General features: G+C 35.2%; 2 protein-coding genes and 2 pseudogenes across 3 annotated transcripts; 1 reads left to right on the plus strand and 3 right to left on the minus strand.

The window, feature by feature from the left end:
- The first annotated feature begins 206 nt into the window (after positions 1 to 206).
- Positions 207 to 1,992, plus strand: LOC142520589 (protein BYPASS1-LIKE-like). Its single transcript, XM_075623634.1, has one exon. The coding sequence runs from the start codon at positions 623 to 625 to the stop codon at positions 1,787 to 1,789; it is 1,167 nt and encodes a 388-aa protein (XP_075479749.1). The 5' UTR covers positions 207 to 622; the 3' UTR covers positions 1,790 to 1,992.
- Positions 1,993 to 8,044: 6,052 nt separating this feature from the next.
- LOC142520585 (uncharacterized) lies at positions 8,045 to 10,624 on the minus strand (annotated as a pseudogene).
- Positions 10,625 to 16,689: 6,065 nt separating this feature from the next.
- LOC142520586 (uncharacterized) lies at positions 16,690 to 19,761 on the minus strand. 2 transcript variants are annotated; one of them, XM_075623632.1, is made up of 4 exons: positions 19,674 to 19,742; positions 17,582 to 19,523; positions 17,362 to 17,438; positions 16,690 to 17,274 (listed from the first exon to the last, which is right to left on the minus strand). In XM_075623632.1, exon 2 carries the CDS (start codon positions 19,471 to 19,473, stop codon positions 17,680 to 17,682), a length of 1,794 nt encoding a protein of 597 aa, XP_075479747.1. In that variant the 5' UTR covers positions 19,474 to 19,523; positions 19,674 to 19,742; the 3' UTR covers positions 16,690 to 17,274; positions 17,362 to 17,438; positions 17,582 to 17,679. The 2 variants fall into 2 exon arrangements, with proteins under 2 accessions (XP_075479747.1, XP_075479746.1); XM_075623631.1 differs by having other exon boundaries at positions 17,582 to 19,761.
- Positions 19,762 to 21,830: 2,069 nt separating this feature from the next.
- LOC142520081 (uncharacterized) lies at positions 21,831 to 24,010 on the minus strand (annotated as a pseudogene).
- Positions 24,011 to 25,010: the final 1,000 nt, after the last annotated feature.

Here is a 25,010-nt window from a genome sequence, read left to right on the forward strand (position 1 = left end):
TTTTAAATATCAAAAGTATTTAAAAATTTATCTGATCAATGTGATTTACAAATTCTACGTCGATTACGATTCGATATAAGTATAAAATAAAGGGTGTAAAAGCGAAGCGTGTTGGCTGTGTGTGTGTGGCGCGTAAATGAATTAGCGGGCCACACCCCTTCTTCGGCACTTTTTTCACTTGTATTAATGCTATGAATTCTCGCCATCAAATTACATTACCTCGCTGAAATATTCTCCCCATTTCCCCCAACAAAATCCCCAATTACGCGGTCCAAATCGCACTCGATATAAGCCTCATTCTCTTCGTTTAGGGTCTCAAAATATCCCCATTTCATCTCTCCTTTGTCCAGAATCACTGGTGACTGTTGGGTTCTCTTCGCAAGCATTTTCTTTGGTTCTGTGAGGAAATTTCTTGAAATTTATCAGCTTTTTTATCTTGTTTGTGGTGTTTTGTTTCTGGGTTTTGTGGGTTTTACTTAAATTTGTGTTCTTTGGTTCCCAAATTTTGGTTCAAGTGTCGGTTTTTTGCCTCTTTTGTTGTTCCATTGAGCCTTGATCTGAAGTTCCAATTGTCTCCTAATTTCTTGAACAATTTCTCTGTATTTTGATGTAAATTTAAGATATGCCAGCTACAGATTTTCATCTAGCATCGTCTTCAAGCTTTGGATTCCCGATTTCGAGCAGGAAACGTGATCAAATCCACTCCATGGAGTCTCCGAACGGATCCACCGGTCAGGAAATTGAATTAGAAGCTTTCCAAAGGCAGGTGGCTGAAAGATTTCGTGATTTAGCACCATCGGACTCCGATGATCTGCTTTCGATCCCGTGGATCCGAAAGCTTTTGGACACTTTCCTCTGCTGCCAAGAGGATTTCAGAGTCATTGTCTTTAAAAACAAGAGCCAGTTGAATAAGCCCCCGATGGACAAGTACATTACGGATTATTTCGGGAGGATTCTCAAGGCTTTAGATGTGTGTAACGCCATTCGTGATGGGATCGAACGGATTAGGCAGTGGCAGAAACAATTGGAGATTGTTTTGTGTGCTTTGGACAGTCAGAGAACCATTGGGGAGGGCCAGTTTCGCCGTGCCAAGAAGGCGTTGATCGATTTGGCTATAGGAATGCTCGATGAGAAAGAGTCTAGCTCGAGTGTTGCTCATAGGAATCGGTCTTTTGTGCGTAACAATGCGCATAGGGAGCTGAGATCTTTAAGTCATTTTAGATCTCTTTCTTGGAGTGTTTCGAGGACTTGGTCAGCAGCGAGGCAGATTCAAGCAATTGCGAGCAACTTGGTAGCTCCAAAAACTAACGAGATCATCTCCACCAATAGGTTGAATGTGGCTGTTTTTACCATGAGTCATGTGTTGTTGTTTGTGATGTGGGCACTCGTAGCCGCCATCCCTTGCCAAGATCGTGGCCTTCAGATTCACCTTTCGGTTACAAAGCAGTTTGTTTGGGCAGACCCAATCCTTTCACTACATGAAAGGATCTTGGATGAATCCAAGAAACGGGACCGTAGAAACTCTTGTGGGTTGTTGAAGGAGATTCATGGGATCGAAAAGTGTGCTAGACATATGAACGAATTAACCGATTCTGTCCAATTTCCATTGACAATGCAAAAAGAAGCAGAAGTGAAGGAAAGGGTTCAAGAATTGGCTCTGGTTCATCAAGCTATAAAGGACGGATTGGATCCGTTGGAACTCGAAGTTAGACAAGTGTTCCATAGGATCGTGCGGTGCAGGACCGAAGGACTCGACTCCTTCGGACTTGCAAATAATCATAGTAGATGAATTTGATCCAAAAGTTTGTGTCTTTGGTTTTCTTGGATATAGAGAAAAGGAAATAATGAGAGGGAATGTGCCCAGAATAAAAGGGTTGGGAGGTGTTTTCAGTTTTATTCACAATTTTGTAAAGAAATTAGGCTTCGTAGACTGGACTTTCTGCTTATCATGTATAATGCAAGTTTCTAAAAATTTACATTTGATTGTTTGAAGTTTGTAGTTTTGTAGATTCAATCCCCTCGTTCATAAATTCCCATGGTCACCGAGTGTAACGAATTCGTAGCGATGGTGATGCTAATCGAAAATTTTTTAGATCATACAACAGTCTTCAAGAAATTGAAGAATTTCTTGAGAATCTTACAACTTCCGTTCGTTCTTTTTCCTCGTATAGATGATCAGAATTTCATCTGGGTTTGTATCCTGCTGAGAGATCTACTAGATATTAGAAATTGTTGAAAAACAACAAGATCTTTTTTTGTTCCTTCCAATACGATTGAAAAGAAATAACTGGATAATATATTCAAGCAACTACGTATTTACAGAATTCTGTCCCAATTCATCTTATTTCATAAGATCTGAGGTGTGATAGGATTTTGAAAAATGAATCTGACACAAACAGTTTCAATAAGATTTCATTCTTGAACAATTCGATCGTCATCAAAATTCCACATTGGCATTGACACAAACGTCACATGGCTGCATAGTTGCAGCCAAGGAATATTTTGTCACTTTGTTTCTTTGCACTTTTTCTCGTGTTCACATTTCAAGACTCGTCAAAAGGAAGGAAAGAACAAAGAGAGGCATGCATTTTTTATATATATTATGATGAGAATCTTCTCGACATTTTTCTAGGGAACGTTTGCATAATCAATTTTCATTTTAAAAAACCGGTTTTTTTTTTGTTTTTTTTAAACCTGAAATTTGTTTTTGCCCCTCCACAACACGTTCGCAACTGTCTTTTGTATACAATGGGAGTTGAGAGTGGTAAATTTATATATATACATAGTTATGTGAGACGATCTTATATGTCGTATTTTGTTAGACGGATCTCTTATTTGGGTCATCCATGAAAATGTATTACTTTTATGCTAATAGTATTACTTTTTATTGTGAATATCAGTAGAGTTGACCAGTCTCACACCTTATGGCTAGGCCGTGATCGTTTTACGCCTATTTTGTTTTGAAAATGAAGAATTCCCAAATGCATTTTTTATCATGTGTGTCAGTATACAAGGAAAGAAGTCAAAGATGACACTTCTCCTTTGCAGAAATTCAGACAACCTGTGTGAAGAAGAAAGAGTCTCCGCCATGTGCAACCCTTTATATTGATATTCCTTTATCAGATTTTTCAATTTAAACATTTTTTTAACACGTGAAGCGCTAATTATGATAAAAATAAAATAAAATTAATTAGTAAGTTTTTTGCGAGACAGTCTCATGGATCTATATCTGTTATAGTAATAGACTCAGCTCCTATCTGGAGTAAAAAAGTTATACTTTTGACATAAAAAATAATATTTTTTCATGAGTCAAGTTGGATAGAATACATGTCTATCGAAATTTGACCCACGAGATAATCTCATAAGAGTTTTTCTGAAGATGAAGAAGAAGTGTCGTAAATTGATTATTGTGATCGGATTTTGAGTTTAGAAGATGTGAATAAACTCTTTTAATTTTTTTTTTTAAAACTTTGAACTGCTCTTCATAGTTTTTAGACTTTTTCTAGAAGATGCCACATGGATTTCATTGCCAGAATTTCAACTCATCTGCTCTAACAAAGACCTTGAGGGAGGGAGAAGGCAATGATAGGAGTTCAAGAGCTGAAATAGCTGCATCACAAAGCATTATTAAATGTAAAATTCACATCAGAAATGGTGTTTTCTTCTTGTTTGTCCTACACTTTGAAAGAAACAAGAAAATGGATGATTACTCACAGTCATGCGAGGAAAATCTTGGGTAGTTAAAGCTCACGAGCCACTTTGTGAGATTGAGTTTGAACTTGAGCTCAGCTCGTCTATGTGGTTCGCGAGCTAAAGCTCAGCTTGTTTATTGTTCACGAACATTTTCATTTGTATGGTTTGTTTAAGTTTTTTCAGTTGTTAGGTTTGCTGTTTTGGTTATTTATCAATGGATTTACACTTTTTTGGTTTAATTTAACATTTGTTTATATGTAGAGAGAGATACATTTTATTATATAATCAATCTCGATTCTATCTTTAACGAACTCGAAACCAGCTCGAACTTGAGCTCTATTATGTTTAATGAACTCGATAGCAAGCCCACTTAACAAGCTCGATCCATGCTCGTTAAACATGATAAACGAGTTATTAATGAACCGAGTTCGAGTTTTTCACGAGCTTAGCCTTCCCCCTCTCTCAAGGTCCTCGTTAGAGCAGATGACTTAGAACAAAGGAGAAAGTGCATTTAACAGGTAAAGATCGTTGCTATTCAAATTTAATCCATCAAAGATTATGTCAACATGGATTTCATTGTCAGAATTTCAAGTCATCTGCTCTAATAAGGACCTTGAGGGAGGGGAAAGGCTAAGGGCATCTCCAACCGTCCTCCTTAATTGAGGAATCCTCTATTATGGAGGATGAAATCCTCTCCAACCGTGCTCTTTTTGTTTCTTCCATTTAGAGTATGCAACAGTGATCCTCTGTTTATAGAGTATCACTGTTCATATGAAGGATTGAAAAGGAGTGAGAAATAATTACAAAATAGATAATTTAAAAATTACAATATAGTTCTTTTATTGATCGACTGGTGGCTTGAAGAAAAAAGGATCGACCCAACACAAGCTTGGTCGAATCACGCACCCACACTTGGGTCGACCAAAGCAGATTTGGTGGTGCTTTGGTCGACCAAAGCCAAAGCATGCTTGTATCTTGCTTTGGTCGACCAAGGTAAAGCTTGGGTCGACCTTGTTGATCAAACTTTGTTTTAATTTTTTAATAAATTAATTATAATTTACTATTTATAATAGTTATCAAATAGAACTAATGAATAATTTAATGACAAAGAAATACATAACACAATTTATTACAAACACTTATTATTGACTTAATTTAAATTAATAAACATGTGATATTTTTAGACATAAAAACTTAGACAATACTAAAAGTGACATATCACCAAAAATAAATAAAAAAACACACACACAATAATAAAGATAAACATATTTTTAGTTCATTGCAATCATGAGAGTAAATTAGTACGGTGGAAGGTCGGAATCGGAATGGTGAAGTAAATTAGAGTATTTAATAATATTTAGATGATATGTGTTGAAAATGAAATAAATTAAATAAATATAGTATTTGGTAATATTAGAGGATATGAGTTGGAGAAGATTTTTGAAAATAGAGATCATTGATATCTATTTTGGAGGATAGATGATGAAAAATAGAGGATATGGATTGGAGATGGCCTATGTGGGGACCCGGACGCTAATCATGTTCTTAATCATAATTGGGACTAATTAATCAATTATAAAACATGGTCTAATTTTTTTTTTAAGATGCGGAACGTAGTGAAATAAAACATATATACATCTCAGTATAAAAGTACAAGTCCTGTACTACATACATTTATTCAACTAAGGTTTAACAGCTAATATCAAGTGTCCAACCCTATCTCTAATCCAAGTCCGGAGCCTCCACTCTAATCACGATCTTTCCTCATCTCCTCGACCCTGAATCTGTCCCACCTGTTGTCATGCACACATACAAAACAAGACAACAGCCGGATAACTCCAGTGAGAATAAATCCCAGTATAAACAATGTAAACATGCAATCATATAAAACATATACAAAAGCATATAACAAATATCATTCACATGCAGCCAATCAACAAACATGAATGATATAAAACTGTAAATCAACTAGTCATCACAGACTCGACTCAAACAACGCGTCGTCTCAGACTCGACTCAACTCTAACCTAGGGATCCCAATGTCTAGATATTGATAATTATATCGAATCTCAGTCGATAGGAATGAATCAACCCTAAACGGCATCGATATAATTCATATATCCAGTGTCTGGGCGAAACAGCCGCAGAATTGACGAATCAGTCAAGGATTAAGCGAATCAGCCAATAATTAGACGAATCAGTCAGTAATTAAGCGAATCAGCCAATAATTAGACGAATCAGTCAGTAATTAAGCGAATCAGCCAAAGTTTAGACGAATCAGTCGATAACTAGACGAATCAGCCAATAACCAGACGAATCAGCCGGTGACTAGGCGGATCAGCCAATGACTAAACGAATCAGTAGTCAATACATGCAGTGGCTATAAATCAATAGACTATAAACATCAATCTCATCAATTACAAATATCAATGTAATAAACTAAGTATGTGATTTAGGGAGACTCGAGTCAAACCTCACTCGAATTGTGCAATCCCAACTCAACATTAATTTATACCTTTCTTTCTGATACTCTGTCGAAGTCTCGAACTCAAAGCCTGTCAATACTCAATCTGACAATAACAATATTGAGGGTACCGCATCAACACACCACTCAAATAACACTGGATATAATCAGAATTCAATCAAATTCTGTTTCAACAGCACAACGTCATAGTCTCAATATACCCAGCAATATCATCTCAGTCAGATATCAATTCTAACATCTCATAATCGGTAATAATTCAATTCTGATATCAAATCGATTCTAAAACAACTCCGAAAATCATAACAATTCCATATGGTATTTATTCTTCAGTCTGGTTTCGATTATACGATGTCTAACATGACCAGAACATCATATAAGAATCGTATCAGATTCTGACAATACCATAATTTCAAATCATATCAAAACGTAGTAAAACTTACGTCCAGTTGTAGCCTACGTCGATAGAAACCCAGTACTGAAGTCGGATTCAAAATCAGATAGACGGATTTCTCACAAAAGGCGTAAGGATTTTCAACCCTTTTTCAGAAACTTTTTTCTCGATTCTTCTCTTCTGAAGGGGGAAGGATTCGTGTATATATATATATATATATATATATATACATCCACGTACATGCAAGAGGACGAGTGGCTCATTCCGCCTATTACACGTCTCGCGCATATGCGCGACATCATCGGCGCATATGCGCGAGACCTACTGGTCTCGGTGCTCGGCTTCTCGGCAGCTCGCGCATATGCGAGACTCATCTCCGCGCATATGCGCGAGGTCCTCTGCCCATGTCGCGCATATGCGCGACTCACTTCGCGCATATGCGCGAGGTCCTCTGCCCATGTCGCGCATATGCGCGCATCTGTGCCGCGCATATGCGCGAGAGCTACTGTTCCTCGCACATTTTCATGCATCATCTCGTCTTTCCCGATCCGATCCTTTCCGTCTATAATCATATCAATTATCCCCAAATCATTTCAGATTAATAGGATAAAATTCTCGGGCCTTACAGCCTAAGAGGGTGTATTGGTTCATTGAAAACTAAGGGAGCGTATTACTTCTAAACTTTTAATGACTTTTATGGAGTTTAAATGTCTAGAGATATTCAAACTAGACTTTTACATACTCTATAAAAGTTTAGTGACATTCACTGTAAACTTTTGTAGAATTTTAAAAAGTCATGTAATATTCAAACTTGACTTTTAAAAACTCTACAAAAGTTTATATGTATTCAAAATGTCAATAGATTTTTAATGACTATGAAATTCTATTAAGTACAAGAATTACAGTCTAAAATACAACAATAAAATATCAAAAAAAAATCTTTGATTCAACTTAAAGATTTGGATATACATTGAATCGAGAAATATCTCAAACTCACATTCTCAATACAAACACTAAAATTTTCATTCTTTTCTCATCTATTTATTTTCCTTTTATTTGTACTTTTTAAAAACATATTTTTTATGATTAGAAATAGTTTAAAATCAAAATTATTAACATCGTTCATTTTATTTTTGGAGTTCTAGTCATAAAACCTCATAAAATTTAAAACTATATTTATTAAAATTTTTTAAAAATTATTACACTACATAATGAACAATTATAATATTTTATTTACTTGTAATTATTTTTATTAAGTAAAATTTATATTTTTATTTATTATTAGATAACATCTCATGTTTAATTATTTTCTGCAATTTTAGTTAATCTATATCTTAATTTTGATTATAACTCAAAAGTAGAGATTTTTCGATTTCGAAATATATCGAAGCCTTAGGTAGTAAAAAAAGCGGGAACGTTGGCGGCATGCTTAACACATGCAAGTCGGACGGGAAGTGGTATTCCCAGAGGCGGACGAGTGAATAACGCGAAAAAACCTGCCCTGAAGATGCTAAAGAGTTGTTCAATCTTCGTCATGCTTCTTTGAGGAATGCAGATGAGTGGACATTTGGTATATTTAAATCACGGTTGAAAATATTCAAGATTACTCCTCCATTCATATACGACCCAAACAGATCTTGTATTGGTTTGTACTGGATGACACAATTTTCATTCTAAAGAAGTGTCGATTTGACAAGCACGTCCGGAACTCCCGATTTCTTCCAAGAGTAGCACTGCCTCATAAAATTCTCTTCTTTTCAGCAAGCTTTGGACAAAAAACACAATCGGGCGTAGAAATCATACTTAATTCAGTACCATCTGTAAATAATAGCAGACCAGGTCTTTCATAAACCTGCCTTCTCTTTAGACTTCCATGTCCCACGAACAATCAACTGACACAAGGAAATAAAAATTAAATTGAAATTACAAAAAACAAGTTGCTAAACCGACTAAAGTTTTGCAATAAACGTAGAATGCATTCGACATAAAAACGATGCTTCAGCAATCATTAGATTTTTAGAGCGTACAAACTTACCATTTTATGTGAGTAGTTTCATATCTTTATTGGTATGGAAAGATGTATATGACTTCAATTAGGAATTTAGGGAAACTGAAGTTTCAGAGAAGGATTATTCATTTTCTTGGAACAAGCCTTTTCATCATATCCAGCAGAACACTATCTCGACATTCCTCGAACTTATGAAATAGCATGGACACGGTTGTTGCATCACCTGAGAAACCCCTTCTTACCATTTCTTCCGAGAGTTGCATTGCCTCGTGAAGTTCATTTCTTTTTAGCAAGTTTTGAACAAAAACGTTGAATGTCACACTATTGGGTGTACAACCACCTTTTTCCATATCGATCAGCATATGTTTTGCCTCTTTTACATGTCCCTCTAGGCAAAGTGAGAAGATCATGCTGTTATAAATCACAACATTGGGCTTCAAACCTTTCAAATGAAGTTGGTTGAAAAGAATTCTAGCAACATCAGGTTTTCCACCCTTGCATAATCCATCTATCATGATAGAATAGATGACTATGTTAGGATTGAGACCTCTATCTTCCATAGTTTGCAGAAACCAAAATGCTTGGGTAAATTGTCGAGTCTTACACAAGCTTCGCAACATAACAGAATAAGTAATTATGTCGGGATATACTTTCTGAGCTTCCATCTCATTGAAAAGCTTCTGACCAGCTTCATATCTACCTGCACGAAATAATCCTTGTAACATGATGGTGTAGGAAATTGTTGTAGGCCCCAAACCCTTGGAGGAAATTTCATGATAAACATTCCAAGCTTCATCCACCATTCCTTTCTTAAGGTATCCATCAAGCATGCTGCTGTAGCTAATGATACACGGCTGGAAACCCATAAATACCAAGGAATCAAACAATCTTCGTGCTCTATCCATTTCTCCTCGAAAACAGTATCCATCTATCAAGGCATTATACGTGACAATATCAGGCGAAATATTTCTTTTCTTCATGCTTTTCAACAAATCCTCTGCCTCGATAATCATTCCTTCCTTGCAAAACGCATCGACCAATATATTAAAAGTAATCACATCTGGATAGATGTTGAGACCTTGCATATCAATAAACAAGTCTTTCACCTCTTTCCATCGGCCAAAATTGCAAAGGCTCTGGATCAATGAATTGTAAGTAACTACATTTGGCGAAACCCCTTTCTCAATCATATTGTACAATAATCGGAGTGCATCATCTATCATCTTATCTTTACTGAGACTATCGAGTACCGTGTTATAAGAGTAGACATCAGGTCTGCAAGTTCCTTTTTCCAACATACCGAGCAAATCACTAGCCATGAGAGTGTGCCCAGCTTTGCACAGCCCATTTATCACGGCTAGATATGTGAATTCGTTTGGCTCACATAGTTTCTCTCTTAATAACTTTTTAAAAATTTCCACCGCATGAGAAGCCTTATCTGCCGAAAAGAACCCTTTGATGAGAGTGCTAAAGGTGATTGTGTCTGGTTCATGACCAAGCTTGAAGAAGCTACCCAAGATCGAGACCCCCAAATCTACTCGATTCAGCTGACAATAGCAATTAATCACTATATTCATGGTGAAATCATCGAGAACACCCAACTGACGCATTTCATCAAACATTAAAGTGACAGCATAATAGTGTGTCATCTTTCCAACCACAGTACAATAGCTTGTTGAATTCAATAACAGAAGGCTTCGGTCTCACTCTCACCATTTCACGAAACATGCACACAGCATCGTCCAGCTCATTTATACCACTAAAATCAAATCTCGGTTCATGTAGTAAAATGGGTTTTTCTTCTTCTTTCTGAGATCTTACACCATGAAATGTAGCACAAAAATAAGAATATGGATAATTACTCACAGTCGGACCTAAAATTCGTCTCCGATTCAGAGCAATCGCCTGATTTCTCCTCATATTTCTTCGGTCAACAGTAGAAAAAACTCACCCCGGATGATCTTCATTTCTTCGTTTGCGAATTGAAGCTTTGATTTATGAACAGATTTGTTCAGACTTTTATATGAACTTGATTTATGATCAGAGTCCGATTTGTTCAGAATTTTATACTATAATATATATACATGAAAGAATTATTGCGCATAAATTAACAAGAACTAAATATTAAAATTAATATATCAGAATTGGATTTTGTACTCAGTGTTGACAACACCAACACACAACACAGCAGCGAAAATTTATAATTTAACTTTGATATAATTTTAATAACAAAATGTCAGATTTGAATTATGCACAAGTACAAATACTTGTGCGATGCCTCATGGCAAGAAATTCACTAGAACAATTATGTAAATCGTTTACACAAAAAACAATACTAGTGAGAATATTAAACTCAAATTCCTTGACACATCAAGGAATTAAAAATGTATCAAAATAAACCTCATAAAAACTAGATGCATAAAACAAAAATATATTCCTTAAAACTAAACGAAACCACTCTTCGTTCAACACTCTGCGTCAGTGTTGTACTTCAAGTGTTGGCAACACCAATCGACATCATTGTCACAAGATCGTCGGACCACTCTTGCTCTTGTTGCAAATCTTCGAAACCCGAATCTTCCTCAGCAAAGCTCTGTAGCCGTCAGCGTATCTTCCTACCCTGCTTTATTGATAGTTTAACCACTTATATATAGTCCATTTCTTTGCCCTAGATCTTCATAGATCATTCCCACCTATAAACAAGGAAAGAAGAGTTTAATAGGAATCAAACTCTAATCCAAAGGTAACTACACTATATTTCAGTAACAAACTTATAGATAGATTCCTAAATTAATTAAATAAATCCTAATAAAAAGATTCACAATATCAAGGAAATCAAATCTATTAGTTTTGGTTAGGAGTGCAAAATCGGAATACAATCTGAAGATTAATTAGGAATAAAATATTCCTTTCAATCTCCCCATTTTCGCATTGCTGGCCAAAACTTCCAACAATGACGACTGTGACACGACTCCCCCTGCGATGTAATATTTTATCTCCCCTTAAATTTCATCTCTCTCTGAATTTGACAAGTTTGTGCAGTGGGGTGTTGTGCACCGTGTTGTCAGCACTTGCCACAACACAAACCTAAACCTTGTTGAGCTGATTACAATGCTTAACCTCAAATTCATTTCTTCATTATAACATAAGAAATAACAATAAAGAACAAAAGCAAACATAAAGCAGCACGAACAAAGGATAACAAAGATAAGCATTAAGTAATCTAATCATCAGTGTCATCTTCATTGTCACCAGTCAAGGGACCAGTAGAGGGGCCAGCTTCGGCAGTAGAGGTGCCAGCTTCTGGTCCTGGTGAAACAACTCCCCCTTTTTGACCAGAATGCACGCCCACTTCAAGGAGCAATCGATAATCCGCAATCAAAGACTCATAATATGCAATTGTTGCATTGGATTGGGTTATCTGCTTGTTGGCATATGCAATGGTGTCACGAGCTTGTTTAATCTGTTGAAGACCGTTTGCGATTTGGGCATGGACCTCGGGAACCATCAATACGACATAGTCTTCAGATGCAGTGTTGCCAACACCAGGAGCAACACTGGTAATGGTCGGAGGAACCAAGTAAGGAGCAGTGTGGGTAGTATGTGGTGGAGCACCTGCTGCAGACCAAGGAAGATCAACTACCCTTTTCCCTTTAAAATATGCTGGAGCAATTTTCAATGGTTTTCCTATGTCGATCAACTTGTCCTCAGTATCAGAAACAAAGCCTTGGGATTCCAGAATCCCAAAAATCAAGGAAGGAAATGGGAGCTTCGTCAATTTTAGTCCACCCTCCGCAACTTGAAGAACAGTGGTGAATACCAGATGTCCGAAGTTGAAGTTCCGCCCTGTTCCAATGGTGAAGAGAGCAACTGCTTGTGGTCTAGTGACCACAGTGGTGTTTGAAGAGGGAGTCCAGTTTCGAATAGCAGTTTTGTGCAGAACAGAGTAAAACGAGGTCAGATTTGCCGCATCAAGGCGCTTGGGGAGAGTAGGAAATTTAGTGATGAGGCCCCCCGTGAGTTCAGAAATAATATCATCGATGTGCGGGAGAGCATCCTCATATGCAGGAGTGGGAGTATGTAGAACTCGTTTATGGTATTGGGAGAGAAATCATATATAGTGTCACGGACAAATACCCTTCCATACTTAGCAGATCTTCTATTACCAACATTGGAGACCAAATTGCAGTAGAATTCGAGGACTGGTCGTCGTGCATAGGGCAGCACTGAGTTGACAGTGGAACTCAATCTGCGGGACTGAAGGAACGCCGTCAGATTGTATTTCCCATAAGCTCCACACACAAAGACAACAACAGCCCCCCTTGGGAGTGAGCAAAGCTCCGTATGGAACAACCATCATATATACAACAAGTATCTAAACGATGATATATGATATGCAATGCATGTATGTCGTGGATGTATCAGGTCAAATGCTCATCCACTGAGCACAAGTCAGAATCAATCGAATCGCTATCAAATCAATGCTCGAGCTGGCACACCGACCTCAATCAGGGATACTCGTATGATAGCGTCGACAAAGCGCCATCAAATCCCAAATCTCAATCAATCGTCGGGGCCACAAATGACTATGCTTTAAGGGTCATATAATACCAAACATAGCATTGTGTTCACAAACCCCAGAATCCAATCAAATCATATCAGGGTATCCAAGGATCATAGCTCAACGTGCATGTCATGTATCGATGTATGCATCAAACGATGTGTGTTAACAAAATATTTATTTTATACATCGATATTCCAATCACAATGTCATGTATGCCACGTCAAGTCATCACATAAGGCATATAGACACATATCTCCAATCAATTCAATCAAACATATATCATATGATACAAATACATGTCGTATGTTACCCGGTCGCAACATACCTCAATTCTTCGTTCCAGTTGATGTAGCTTGAAGATATCAGTCTAATAATCTATCTACATCAATAACATATTCATTTCAATCAATAACACGATCCAAAATCAATAATATAAGTTTCAAATATCTTTCGAAACTTTGAAAATTCATATCAAATCGAAATCATAACATAATTCAATTCCGACTTCGAATATGAGTTTCTTGTCGGTTATTCTACCACATACATGAATCTCGACTTCAAATACATGCTATTTCAGCACTTTAATATTTAGAGCTGCTGAAACTAGAAGAAACTTACCTCAAAAGAAAGCTCTCGACGCGAAGATTCCGAATCTATAATTTGTTTCACGTTTGGACAACGTTTCAAAGTGATTTCGGACGATAGAAATCGATTTTCTTTCTCTTTTTCGAAGTTGCTAAATGAGGAATGAAGAAGAAATGAATCAAAAGACTCATTCTTATCTCCACCGCTCTCGCGCTGGGGCGGTAGAATTCTCGCGCCCGAGCGCGAGACATTCTGTCCCCGAGTTTTACTTGCACCACACTCGGGCGGTCAAAAACTACCGGATCGGGCGCGGAACGTTCTGTCCGAGCACAAACATATTCTACACTGGCGCTCGGACGGTCATTTTCTACCGCTCGGCCGCCACATGTTCTGTACAAAATATTAATTTTGTATTGTATTGGCGTTCGGCTTCTCCACTCAAGTTCTTACAACTTCAATTTCGTTAATTAATCAATATCTAATACAGTATTTCATTATCACACTTATTTTCTCATTTTCATTGTCATGATATACCTCATGTACATAATCATATGACAAATTCATAAATTATCGATAATGATCATAGGATTTACGATAATATGATACACGGTCCTTACACTTATTTCATTGTAGTGGCACTATTTTGAAGTATAGTAGTTATGATCATCTTGAGACGGATGGACAGACTGAGATTACTAATCGTCGACTAAAACAACATTTTTAGGTGTTTTGTAATGGACAAACCTTGGGAAGGGAAGTTCAAATGCTAGTTCAATGGGAGGGACTTTTTCTAGAAGATGCCACATGGATTTCATTGTGAGAATTTCAAGTCATCTCCTCTAACAAGGACATTGAAGGAGGGGGAAGGCAATGATAGGAGTTCAAGAGCTGAAATAGCTGCATCACAAAGCAGTATTAAATGTAGAATTCACATCAGAAATGGTGTTTTCTTCTTGTTTGTGTGATCTGACACTTTGAAAGAAACAAGAAAATGGATGATTGCTCAGTCATGCGAGGAAATCTCGGGTAGTTAAAGCTCACGAGCCTGTTTGCGAGATTGAGTTTGAGCTTGAACTCGGCTCGTTTATGTGTTTCGCGAGCTAAAGCTCAGTTTGTTTACTGTTCACGAACATTTTCGTTTGTATAGTTTCTTTAAGTTTTTTTAATTGTTAGGTTTGTCGTTTTGGTTATTTATCAATGGACTTAGACTTTTTCGGTGTTAATTTAACATTTCTTTATATGCAGAGATACATTTTATTGTATAATCAATCTTGATTCTATCTTTAACGAACTCAAAACCAGCTAGAACGTGAGCAATATTATGTTTAATGAGCTCGAAATCAAGCCCACTTAAGAAGCTCGAAAACGAGCGGAGCTCGATCCATGCTCGTTAAACATGATAAACGGGTTATTAATGAACCGAATTCGAGTTATTCAAGAGCTTAGTAATTTCAAAACAAGGCGAGTTTGAACCTCGTGATAGAAGTTGGAATCTAGCTCGAGACTATATAGATCTTAAACAGCCGAGTTCGAGCCTCATAATATCCTACTCGATTTGTTTCATTTACGTCCTTATTTACTGTCGTTTCTTTGAGGAGTTGGCAAAGGGAAGACGGTAGCTTCAACTAGCTTTTTGTCTAAGATAAAATTGCCTCTACTACAGCCTTAATTTTTTTTTTATATTGCATACACTAATATTTTTTTGTTAAGAGTTTTTTTGGTGTCAAGTTATTTTACTAAAAAAATTAGAGATTGTATTACAATTAAGAAGAAAAGTGACAGAAATTGGAAAATAAATTTTATAAAAAAATTAAACACTTAATATTATAAATTTTATCATCGTGACACAAATAAAATTAATCAAAATAGTTGTTCAAAATAATGAAATGAAATCGTTCATTGATTTGAAGCGGGAAAAAAAGATTGAATTATCAGCCTTTGGACATGAAAAACAAACCAATGATACCAAATTTGTTCATAGAAAACTAAGGGGATGTATTGATTCTAGACTTTTAATTATGTTTATGAAGTTTAAAAATCTAGAGATATTCAAACTAGAGTTTTATATATACTCTATAAAATTTTAGTGGCATACAATGTAAACTTTTATAAAATTTTAAAAAGTCATGTGATATTCAAACTTGATTTTTAAAAACTCTCAAAAGTCTATAGGTATTCAAAATGTCAATAGACTTTTAATAACTCCATGAAATTCATTTATGTACAAGAATTTTAGTCTAAGGTAAAACAATAAAATGTAAAAAAAAGTATTTGATTCAACCTAAAGATTTGGATGTACACTTAATCGAGAAATCTTCCAAACTCATATACTCAATACAAACACTAAAATTTTCATTTTTTTCTCATCTATTTATTTTTCTTTTTATTTATACTTTTTTAAAAAATATTTTTTTATTAATAACAATAGTTTAAAATCAAAATTATTAACACCGTTCATTTAATTTTTGAAATTCCAGTCACAAAACCTCATAAAATTTAAAATTATATTTATTAAAATCTTTAAAAAATTATTACACTACATAATAAAAAAATTATAATATTTTATTGATCTATAATTATTTTTAATAAGTAAAATTTATTTTATTTTATTAATTATTATATAACATTTGATGTTTAATTATTTTCTATAATTTTAGTTAATCTATATTTTAATTTTGATTATAACTCAAAATTCTTGCACATGATATTTTTCATTAACTTAAATGAGAATATATATATATGTATATATAATTACAAATACTTTAACATACTTATTATTTATTTTTAGGTACAAATAATTGTCTTGTTTATTTTTTTATTTGACATATTGTTTATATATTACATGATTATTTATATTTTTGTAGTTTTCAAAGATTATGTTTATTATTCATTAGTTAATTAACTCTACAAATATGATTTGATGGCTAAATATTTTTTTAGTGGATATCCAAATCGACGTTAATTATTAGCTCTTTCTCGAGATATACGTTATCATCTTTCAAAAATTCACAGGTCAATGTCGTCACCCTAAAGTTGCTAAAGAGTTGTTCAATCTTCGTCATTTCTTTGATGAATGTTGTTGAGTGGACATTTGGTATATTTGAATCACGGTTCAAAATATTCACGATGACTCCTTCATTTCCATATACGATCCAAAGTGAGCTTGTATTGACTTTTGCTAGATAACACAATTTTCTTCCAAAGAAGTGTCGATTGACAAGCACGTCCGGAACTCCCGATTCATTCTGGATCGTGCCTCGACCCTCGGAATGGTATACAATGAACAATTACACATCAAGGCAGAGAAAGGATCAACGACAATCGAGTCTAACCTGCGGTTTTCTCGTAGAAATCATACTTAATGAGGAAACACAGGTTTCAAATGAGGGTGACTCATTTTTTGGCACAAGCCTCTTAATCATAACCAGCAGAACACTATCTCGACATTCCCCAAACTTATAAAGTAGTATGGACATAGTTGAGAACCCTTCTAAATCATTTCTTCCAAGAGTAGCATTGCCTCATAAAATTCTCTTCTTTTCAGCAAGCTTTGGACAAAAACATTGAATGTAACACAATCGGGCGTAGAAATCATACTTAATTCAGTACCATCTGTAAATAATATGTGGACTAACCAAAGTCAGTAAATAGCAGACCAGGTCTTTCATAAACCTGCCTTCTCTTTAGACTTCCATGTCCCACGAACAATCAACTGACACAAGGAAATAAAAATGAAATTGAAATTACAAAAAACAAGTTGCTAAACCGACTAAAGTGTTGCAATAAACGTAGAATGCATTCGACATAAAAACGATGCTTCAGCAATCATTAGATTTTTAGAGCGTACAAACTTACCATTTTATGTGAGTAGTTTCATATCTTTATTGGTATGGAAAGATGTATAAGACTTCAATTAGGAACTTAGGGAAACTCAGGTTTCAGAGAAGGATTATTCATTTTCTTGGAACAAGCCTTTTCATCATATCCAGCAGAACACTATCTCGACATTCCTCGAACTTATGAAATAGCATGGACACGGTTGTTGCATTACCTGAGAAACCCCTTCTTACCATTTCTTCAGAGAGCTGCATTGCCTCGTTAAGTTCTTCTCTTTTTAGCAAGTTCTGAACAAAAACATTGAATGTCACACTATTGGGTGTACAACCACCTTTTTCCATATCGATCAGCATATGTTTTGCCTCTTGTACATGTCCCTCTAGGCAAAGTGAGCCGATCATGATGTTATAAATCACAACATCGGGCTTCAAACCTTTCAAATGAAGTTGGTTGAAAAGAATTCTAGCAACATCAGGTTTTTCACCCTTGCATAATCCATCTATCATGATAGAATAGATGACTATGTCAGGATTGAGACCTTTATCTTCCATAGTTTGCAGAAACGAAAATGCTTGGGTAAATTGTCGAGTCTTACACAAGCTTCGCAACATAACAGAATAAGTAATTATGTCTGGATACACTTTCAGAGCTTCCATGTCATTGAAAAGCTTCTGGCCAGCGTCATATCTACCTCCACAAAATAATCCTTGCAACATGATATTGTAGGAAACAATTGAAGGCTCCAATCCATTAGAAGAAATTTCATGAAAAAAGTTCAAAGCCTCATCCACCTTTCCTTTTTTAATGTATCCATTGAGCATGATGTTGTAGCTAACAATACCAGGCTTGAGGCACATTAAAGCCAAGGAATCAAACAATCTCCGTGCTTTATCTATTCTTCCTTGCAAACAATATCCATCTATCAAGGTGGTGTACGTAACAATGTCAGGAGAAATATTTATTTTCTTCATGCTATTCAACATATCCTCCGCCTCATCGATCATTCCTTTCTTGCAAAATGCATCGACCAATATATTAAAAGTAATCACATCTGGATAGATTTTGAGACCTTGCATGTCAATAAACAAGTCTTTCACCTCTTTCCATCGGCCAAAATTGCAAAGGCCCTGGATCACTGAATTGTAAGTGACGACATTTGGTGAAACCTCTTTCTCAATCATCTGGTTCAACAATTGGAGAGCGTCATCTACCATCTTATCTTTACTGAGACAGTCAATTATCTTGCTATAAGTGCGGACATGAGGTTTGCAAGTTCCTTTTGCCAATGTACCGAGAAAATCACGGGCCATGAGAGTTTGCCCAGCTTTGCACAGCCCATTTATTACAGTTAGGAACGTGACTTCATCTGGCTCACATGGTTTGTCTCTTAACAACTTTTTAAAAATTTCCACGGCATGAAAAGCCTTATCTGCTAAGAAGAACCCTTTGATGAGAGTGTTAAAGGTGATTATGTTTGGTTCATGACCAAGCTTGAATAAGCAACCAAAGATTGAGAACCCAAAATCAACTCGATTCAAGTGGCAATAGCAATTAATCGCGATATTCATAGTGTATTCATCAATAAGAACGCCGCCCAAATGACGCATTTCATCAATCATTTGGAGGGCAGCATAATGGTGTTTCAACTTTACGACCACACTCAACAGGTTGTTGAATACACGAACGGAAGGTTTCGGTCTCACTCTGACCATTTCATGAAAGATGCACACCGCATCGTCCAGCTCATGTATACAACTAAAATCGAATCTGGGTTTTTCTTGTTCTATTTCTTTATGTGATCTTACACTCCGAAATGTAGCACAAAAATATGAAAATGGATATTCACTCACAGTCGGATACGAGGAGCATTTGCCTAAAATTCCTGTCCGAGTCGCCTGGTTTAGCCTCATATTTCTCCGGCCAACAGCAAAACAAAATCAGCCCCGATGATCTTTACTTTCTGTTGACATAATCTCTGATGGATTAAACTTGAACAGCAGCGATATTTACCTGTTAAATGCACTTTCTCCTTTGTTCTAACAACACAAAAAGACTGTTGTATGTTTTTTAAGCTGAAAACTCTAAATTTCGAAAGTGCTTCAAATTTGACTATGTTGTTCGTTCACATGCCATGCATTTTATGTGTTTGGAACTTTGCTTCAGTTGTGAGTGACTTTGTAGTTCTAATGAGTTCATGTTTTTTATATGTTTGATAATCTGTTTTAATGAGTTCATGTCTTTTTATATGTTTTAATTTGTTCTAATGAGTTCGTGCTTTTTATATGTTTGATAATTTGTTTTTACGAGTTCATGTCTTTTATGCGTTTTTTGGCTTCTCAATTGATTTAATCATTTGGAGCCACTGAGTTACATAGACATTACTATTATATTGGGATAATAGATATCCGATTTGTCTCATTTGTTACTCGTATTTTGTCCGAAGATACGCACAATTTTCGAGTGGTCATTATAAACAAAGTCTATTGGAGTTTTCATTGAAGATACACATGACGAAATATTCATATAATTTAATACAAAAAATAAAAATTTCTCCACTCACCATCGAATACGAGTGAGTACATAATTTAACCTACAAAAAATCGAAATTAGGATATCAAATACCTGATTTGACTCATTTGATACCTATATTTTGTTTGAAAATACATTTGATGTTCGAGTGGTCACCATAAACGAATTCCTGTCGGAGTTTTCACTGAAGATGCATTACGATGAAGTATTCATTTGATTTAATACAAAAAAAAAAAAGCATATTCTCAACTAACCATCAAACACGAGTAAGTACTCATTTAACCTACAAGGTACCTAAATTGATATATCAGATACCTGATTTGACCTATTTGATAAACATATTTTGTTTGAAAATACATTTGATGTTCGAGTAGTCACCATAAAGGAAGTCATATTGGAGTTTCCATTGAATATGTATTATGATGAATTATTCGTATGATTTAATAAAAAAAAAAAAAAAAAACTTGTTCCTCACCATCAAATACAAGTAAATACTAAATTTAATTTACAAAATATCTAAATTGGGATAACAAATACATGACTTGGCTCATTTGATACTCATATTTTGTTTGAAGATACATTTGATATTTTAATCATCACCATAACAAAGTCATGTTGGAGTTTCCATTGAATATGAATTAGAGTGAAGTATTAATGTGATTTAATACAAAAAAAAAAAAAAAACATGTTCACTACATTCAAATATGAGTAAGTCTTTGATGATGACTTTCGTGAAGTAAAAAATGTGATACCTAAATTAATACAAATAAATACATAATTTGAGTCCATAAATACTTGATTTTACCCAAATTGGTACAAAGATTATCTAATACAAATACTTGATTTGAGTGTCATTTGTGAAGTAAAAAATATAATACCAAAGTTAATACAAATAAATACCTAATTTGAGTCCACAAATACTTGATTTTATTTAAATTGAGACAAAGAGTATCTAATTGGAGTCTACAAATACTTGATTTGACTATCATTTGTGAAGTTAAAATATGATACCTAAATTGGTACAAAGAATATCTATTTGGAATCTACAAATACTTGATTTTACTTCCTACATACTTATATCCAAATATATGGGGATGTCAAATTATATAGTTTGAAGTTAATATTGAGTGATCTTTGATGATGACATTCATGAAGTAAAAATGTGATATGTAAATTAATACAAATAATACCTAATTTGAGTCCATAAATATTTGATTTTACCATTTAAAGACTCAAATTCGATTATTTGAGGATGTCAAAATATATAATTTGAAGTCAATATTGAGCGACCTTTGATGATGGGACCCGTGAAATAAAAATGTGATACCTAAATTGTTACAAATAATACATAATTAGATTCCATTGATATTTGATTTTACTCTTTAAAAACTCAAATTTGATTATTTTGAGATGTCAAAAAATCTAGTTTGAAATTGATATTGTTTGGCTTTTGATGGTGTCATTTTAAAAGTGAAAAAATGTGATACTTAATATTAATGAATATCAAAAAGTACTGTGAATGAATATTAATAATTATTATAAATGAATGATCTTAATATTAGACGGCCTGTATCAATCATACTTGAGTGTTGTGCAATTCTCGAGGTGACCCGGGTAGTAGGTTACCCGGGTACTTGTATGAGAGCCCGGGCTATAATGACTGCCCGGGAAGAGGAGAAGTGTCCGGTGTATTGACTCCGATTCGGACGGTCCAATTAATATCCCGGGTCATTAATGACTCGGTTCCTTATGGGGTATCACCAATAACCATTGGTACAAGTACAACTGTTGCTCTCGTTTGGCTGATTCTTTTTGTATTTCTGAAAAAAAATATAATTCAATACACATACGACATATGTACCACGAACACAAATGACAAGCACGATCTTCAGAATTTAAGGAAACTTGGATTTCACAGGACTATTAATTTTCTTGGGACAAGCCTTTTAATCATATCCAGCAGAACACTATCTCGACATTCCTCGAACTTGTGAAATAGCATGGACACGGTTGTTGCATCACCTGAGAAACCCCTTCTTACCATTTCTTCCGAGAGTTGCATTGCCTCGTGAAGTTCATTTCTTTTTAGCAAGTTTTGAACAAAAACGTTGAATGTCACACTATTGGGTGTACAACCACCTTTTTCCATATCGATCAGCATATGTTTTGCCTCTTTTACATGTCCCTCTAGGCAAAGTGAGAAGATCATGCTGTTATAAATCACAACATTGGGCTTCAAACCTTTCAAATGAAGTTGGTTGAAAAGAATTCTAGCAACATCAGGTTTTCCACCCTTGGATAATCCATCTATCATGATAGAATAGATGACTATGTTAGGATTGAGACCTCTATCTTCCATAGTTTGCAGAAACCAAAATGCTTGGGTAAATTGTCGAGTTTTACACAAGCTTCGTAACATAACACAATAAGTAATCATGTCGGGATATACTTTCTGAGCTTCCATCTCATTGAAAAGCTTCTGGCCAGCTTCATATCTACCTCCACAAAATAATCCTTGCAGCATGATATTGTAGGAAACAATTGAAGGCTCCAATCCATTAGAGGAAATTTCATGAAAAAAGTTCAAAGCCTCATCCACCTTTCCTTTTTTAATGTATCCATTGAGCATGATGTTGTAGCTAACAATACCAGGCTTGAGGCACATTAAAGCTAAGGAATCAAACAATCTCCGTGCTTTATCTATTCCTCTCCTTGCAAACAATATCCATCCATCAAGGTGGTGTACGTAACAATGTTAGGAGAAATATTTCTTTTCTTCATGCTTTTCAACATATCCTCCGCCTCGTCGATCATTCCTTCCTTGCAAAATGCATCGACCAATATATTAAAAGTAATCACATCAGGATAGATTTTGAGACCTTGCATGTCAATAAACAAGTCTTTCACCTCTTTCCATCGGCCAAAATTGCAAAGGCCCTGGATCACTGAATTGTAAGTGACGACATTTGGTGAAACCTCTTTCTCAATCATCTGGTTCAACAATTGGAGAGCGTCATCTACCATCTTATCTTTACTGAGACTGTCAATTATCGTGTTATAAGAGCGGACATGAGGTTTGCAAGTTCCTTTTGCCAACGTACCGAGAAAATCACGGGCCATGAGAGTTTGCCCAGCTTTGCACAGCCCATTGATTACAGCTAGGAATGTGACTTCATCTGGCTCACATGGTTTGTCTCTTAACAACTTTTTAAAAATTTCCACGGCATGAAAAGCCTTATCTGCTAAGAAGAACCCTTTGATGAGAGTGTTAAAGGTGATTATGTCTGGTTCATGACCAATCTTGAATAAGCAACCAAAGATTGAGAACCCAAAATCAACTCGATTCAGGTGGCAATAGCAATTAATCGCGATATTCATAGTGTATTCATCAACAAGAACGCCACCTAAATGACGCATTTCATCAAGCATTTGGAGGGCAGCATAATGGTGTTTCAACTTTACGACCACACTCAACAGGTTGTTGAATACACGAACGGAAGGTTTCGGTCTCACTCTGACCATTTCATGAAAGATGCACACCGCATCGTCCAGCTCATGTATACAACTAAAATCGAATCTGGGTTTTTCTTTTTCTATTTCTTTATGTGATCTTACACTCCGAAATGTAGCACAAAAATATGAAAATGGATATTCACTCACAGTCGGATACGAGGAGCATTTGCCTAAAATTCCTGTCCGAGTCGCCTGGTTTAGCCTCATATTTCTCCGGCCAACAGCAAAACAAAATCAGCCCCGATGATCTTTACTTTCTGTTGACATAATCTCTGATGGATTAAACTTGAACAGCAGCGATATTTACCTGTTAAATGCACTTTCTCCTTTGTTCTAACAACACAAAAAGACTGTTGTATGTTTTTTAAGCTGAAAACTCTAAATTTGGGTGATTTTAATATTTTAATTTTAAAAATTTAAATTTGGGTTTCAATATTTTTCTTTTTTTATTTCTTGCAATAATAATATTTGTTTAGTTTATTGAGTGAAAAAATTAATTGAATTATTACGAATTATTTAAAAAAAAATCTTTGAAAATGAATTATTTTGTTTGCCAACTTTATTATGCTTTCCTTTGTTTGATACTAATAAAAATAAATTTGATTATGTGCTATTTTTTATTATGTTTTTTCTTATAAAATTCAAGAGTTAAAAAGTTGTGATTATTTTTTTATTTTAGATATTACGGTCTATTACAATAAGCGATGACAATGACGATGATATCAAAATATTCGAATATTGAAAGACGAATTTTTTTTAGCAAATCTCAACAAAATATATTTAATCATATTGATACTTATTACAAATGTTATATTACAATTTATTTTATGAACAAATTGATCTTCACTTTAAGGTAATTATCAAGGATTATCGTATCTGATCGTGATCCCATTTTGTTTAGCTCCTTTTGGGAATAACTATTCCATTTTAGTGGCACTATTTTGAAGTATAATAGTTCTTATCATCTTGAGACGGATGGACAGACTGAGATTACTGATCGTCGAGTAAAACAACATTTTTAGGTGTTTTGTAATGGAAAAACCTTGGGAAGGGAAGCCCAAATGCTAGTGCAATGGGAGGGACTTTTTCTAGAAGATGCCACATGGATTTCATTGTCAGAATTTCAAGTCAACTCCTCTAACAAGGACATTGAAGGAGGGGGAAGGCAATGATAGGAGTTCAAGAGCTGAAATAGCTGCATCACAAAGCAGTATTAAATGTAGAATTCACATCAGAAATGGTGTTTTCTTCTTGTTTGTGTGATCTGACACTTTGAAAGAAACAAGAAAATGGATGATTGCTCAGTCATGCGAGGAAATCTCAGGTAGTTAAAGCTCACGAGCCTGTTTGCGAGATTGAGTTTGAGCTTGAACTCGGCTCGTTTATGTGTTTCGCGAGCTAAAGC

The sequence above is a fragment of the Primulina tabacum genome, chromosome 12 (genome assembly GCF_025594145.1).
Source record: "Primulina tabacum isolate GXHZ01 chromosome 12, ASM2559414v2, whole genome shotgun sequence".
Lineage (NCBI taxonomy): Eukaryota > Viridiplantae > Streptophyta > Magnoliopsida > Lamiales > Gesneriaceae > Primulina > Primulina tabacum.

Excerpts from the sequence above, each read along its gene's own strand:
- LOC142520589 (XM_075623634.1), top strand. The coding sequence starts at position 623 with ATGCCAGCTACAGATTTTCATCTAGCATCGTCTTCAAGCTTTGGATTC.
- LOC142520586 (XM_075623631.1), bottom strand. The coding sequence starts at position 19,473 with ATGAGGCTAAACCAGGCGACTCGGACAGGAATTTTAGGCAAATGCTCC.